General features: G+C 35.5%; 1 protein-coding gene across 1 annotated transcript; it reads right to left on the reverse strand.

Moving 5' to 3' along the window:
• Positions 1-532: 532 nt before the first annotated feature.
• LOC21395111 (uncharacterized protein At4g00950) lies at positions 533-2,874 on the reverse strand. Its single transcript, XM_010110948.2, has 2 exons — positions 2,104-2,874; positions 533-805 (listed from the first exon to the last, which is right to left on the reverse strand). The coding sequence occupies exons 1-2, from the start codon at positions 2,707-2,709 to the stop codon at positions 722-724; spliced, it is 690 nt and encodes a 229-aa protein (XP_010109250.1). The 5' UTR covers positions 2,710-2,874; the 3' UTR covers positions 533-721.
• Positions 2,875-4,156: the final 1,282 nt, after the last annotated feature.

The raw sequence follows: 4,156 nt of genomic DNA on the forward strand, positions 1-4,156 counted from the left end.
TAAAGGCAAAAAGCAGAAATAAAAACGATTTTTTGGTTTAGTTTAAATGTGAGAGAAATGAATCGTTTTTCATTTTTTGTTTTCGTTTTCTCTTCTCTCGAGCCGAAAAAGAGAGAGAGACATTAATGAATTTTTTTATACTGAAAACAATCTTTTAATAAAACTACCAAACGCATTTTCAAAAATGTTTTCTGTCTGTGATTGAAAACGTTTTCATTTTCATTTCATACAAAAAATAAAATCATTTTATAACGAGTTCCAAATGCGCCCTCAATAATTTCGGGGAAAAAAAAAATGTAACGAATAAAAAACAATAAAGTAGTCTAGAATCTCTATCTTTGTGCATGTGCATATATCTCCATTTATTAGAAAGGGACCGAAGTAGTTAAGTTATACATACATAGCCTTGTAACATCGATAGACTAATTATATTAATATGGTGGTCCCCGCCGCAAATATATATAATGCAAAAGCCGTTGATTTTGAGTGACATACATATTTTGATTGATCATATATATATATATATATATTTTTTAAATTGATCTCTGATCACTATACATAATTAGAATATTAATTGATTTCCAATTCCAGCTATATAATTATAATATACATGATCAGGAAAAGAAAACAGAAAATCCAACAACTAGCGGAAAGATGGAGCAGAACAAGTCAATGACAGCACGATCAAGTTGATCGATCGAGCAGGGGCATAATTGACACATTATGAGTCCATTTTTCTTTGTTTTTCCTGCTTGCGTCTCCAACTCCAAGGGACCACTTGCTTAAAGCTTTCATAAATGCCTACCTGCACTTGCGATAAAGATTGCTTATATATATACATATAAATTAGATCGTATAATATCTGATCGTGCACAAAGAGAAATATATTTAAATTAGCGCCAAAAAAGCATATTATATATTAGAGAAACCGCATGCCTTTAAATGAAAAAAAAAAAAAAAATTGCAAAATAATCCATTCATTAAAGAAAAGAAACCTCTGTTTTTTTTTCTTTCGGCACTCGTCTTGTTGAGACTAAAGTACTTATAAATGCGGCATAACATGAAGACTAATTATGCAGTATTGATGTGCACAACATGTGAACTTTTGGAATACAATATTATAAAGGATCAGTTATATATATATATATATATATAAAATACTAATGATAAAATCATATACGCATGTATACACACACATGCAATAATGTTAGTAATTCGTCCTTTTTACTCCAAAATTGGTAATCGTAGAATCAGGATATAGACCTATGTATACGAACGATTTGAAGTTTGGAAGCAAAATAAGAAATAAAGAAAAATGCCTGAAATAGTTAGGTCCCATTCATTTCACAAATTTGAGTTTTGTTATAATAAAAAGCTTTCAGAAATAATCACATTTAATTTTTTTATTACAGTAAAAATCTCTCATATAAAATCTCATCTCAATTCAAATCAACGAACTAAATGACCCTTAGTACATACATACATAAACACTAGTCTATAACTTTAGAACGTCCAATCACAATCTCCTAATTTCTCTGTTGTTTTTTTCTTGCTTTTTTCGCCCTTTTTCTTATTAATTTGTTCATCACTATTATGGTAAATAAAAAAAAAAAAAACCAAAACAGGCATGAAATACTTGTGATCAAAATCATAAAACATGAACATGATACGAGTGCTTTTGACCATTCAGTAATCAAAATATAACTTAGTAGTGATCCAAACTTCTTCTTGTTCATGCATAATTATTAATCAGCTTTTCATAATTAGCATATAAGAATTTTCATATCGCAAAAAAGAAAAAAGAAAAAAAAAAGATTATGTTTAGAATTAATTTCATTTTTATTTTTCACGTATTTTGAGAAAAAAAATAAAAATATTCTCAAAACGGTGTTCGACAATAATGATAAAAAACGGAAATATCATTTTTTGTTTTCATTTTCTCCTCTCTCGAGCAGAGAGAGAAAGAGAAACATTAATAGATTTTTTACACTGAAAATAATCTCTTGATAAAATCACTAAACACATTTTTAAAAATAATTTTTGTCTGAGATTAAAAATGTTTTTATTTTTATTTTTATACAAAAAAATAAAATTATTACATACCAACAAATGAGACGACGACTTTGTGTGGGAGAGACTCAAAAAGCTGCTCCTCCTTCTAACCCTTGCGAGCTTCACCTTCCCATGATCACCATCACCGCCGCCGAAAACGACACCGTTTACTTCACCGCCACCATCGTCGACCCTCGAAGACGAAAAGTCGAAACTAGCCCCGAGAACTCCTTTGCTCTTCCTGAAACTCCCCCACCTCGCTGACCCAAAATAGCCATTTCTCTCCGATCTCGCCACCTTCCTGCTTAAACTCTCTGGGCTTCTGAACGAGAACGACAGCGAGCGACCCACGTCGGGCCCGTCAAGGACCGTCGTCGGAGAGGGCATGTTGGTAAATTTGACCTCCGCTAACAACCTCGGAGGCAACCCCAAGGACTTTGTAGTAATTTCCTCCGCAGGCTCGGTTGCGTAAGTAGTGCACCGCCTAGGCTTGCCCGGCGCTTCTTCCCACAGGAACGGGACTGAAGCTGAGGTTCGGAGCGGCGGAGACATCCAACCTAGAGGCTCGGGTGTTTGTCTCGGAAGTGAGAAGAGAGAGAGCTTCGGTATATCATCGGCGATCACTTCCATTGCTTGCTGATCAGATTCAGACACCATTTTTTTCAACTATATATGTATATATATTATATATATGTATGTATGTATATAAGAAAAAAACAAACGGAAGCTACATAAGTTTTTATAGAGAGACAAATGTGTTTCAGTTTCTAGAGAGGGAGAGAGAGAGAGAGAGAGCAGGGAATGGGAGTGGGTGGTGTTGAATGTGATTTGTGACTAGAAGAGAGTCATAGCAAACGTACGCTCCTGGCGCTTCTTCTTCACGAGAATATGACCAGTTTCATTTTTGGGTTATTTTTAAACCTAACATTTTAGAAGCTATATCTTTAGTTTTTAATTATTACATATATTACCATCAACTTAAATTTAATAGGCGAATTTATACATTTTCAGGAGTTTTTGATATTTAAAATTACAAAATTAACCTTAGTGGTAGTGATATTGTTGATACTAGAATTTCTCACACATCGATGGCCCACCGGTGAAGTATTGTCCCCACTTGGGCCCGCCGTGACAGGTGGGGTTTTGTCCCTTCGTAAAAGGCGCCTCGCTGGTAGGAGGGGTTGGCACTCTGGTACATATACCTCTCCAGACCCCGTCTCCAACCGATGTGGGATTCTTGGTGTACAACAGTGCCCCCCGAGACGGGGGACTGGGGAGGCAGGCCGTGGCCAAACGTCCCCAGTAGAGTCGCCAACTGTTGATACCAGAATTTCTCACACACCGATGACCCACCGGCGAAGTATTGTCCCCACTTGGGCCCGCCGTGACAGGTGGGGTTTTGTCCCTTCGTAAAAGGCGCCTCGCTGGTAGGAGGGGTTGACACTCTGATACATATACCTCTCCAGACCCCGTCTCCAACCAATCCAATGTGGGACTCTTGGTGTACAATAGATATGATGTCATTCATTTGCAGGCAGGCATTAAAAAAAAAAAAAAAAACTAAGGGTCATCATTAATAAGGTTGATTTATAAACTTTATAGAAGTTGTAGTTTTGCATTTTATACATTTGCGTATAGGTTTTTAATAAACCGATTATACATAGTGCAAAAAGTTAATATATATATATATTTTTTCTTTTTGGCGGGGGGAATTGGATGGTGCAGAGTTAACGACCATCAACGGTCATATGCGGGTGGGGTCCATTTGAAATGTAAGACAGATCACCAGTCTTTTTTAATTCGCATGCCCACAAGCAATATTAGAAATGTTTTTGAGAAGAGGCAGTTAGGTTCAGGAGTGCCTACAACATGCCAATTGGTGTTATAAAACATGAATTCAGTTTGTTGCATCATGAGAGTTTTATTTTTTGCATTTCCTTAATCATCAAAATTATTCTGGCGCATATACATTAAAAAAAGTTAATTAGTATTATTAGTTCATGTAGCAGCCAAAACGAAATACTCATTTGTTATTTTAAAAGTAAATACCTAGTTGCTTTGTTGACAGCTCTGAAATAGGAGGATAATGCAGTGTTTAAGGCAT

The sequence above is a fragment of the Morus notabilis genome, unplaced genomic scaffold (genome assembly GCF_000414095.1).
Source record: "Morus notabilis unplaced genomic scaffold, ASM41409v2 Scaffold879, whole genome shotgun sequence".
NCBI lineage: Eukaryota > Viridiplantae > Streptophyta > Magnoliopsida > Rosales > Moraceae > Morus > Morus notabilis.

Excerpts from the sequence above, each read along its gene's own strand:
- LOC21395111 (XM_010110948.2), bottom strand. The coding sequence starts at position 2,709 with ATGGTGTCTGAATCTGATCAGCAAGCAATGGAAGTGATCGCCGATGAT. Across the intron at positions 806-2,103 it reads AGTCGTCGTCTCATTTGTTG|GTAGGCATTTATGAAAGCTT; the intron begins GTATGTAATAAT and ends TCGCAAGTGCAG.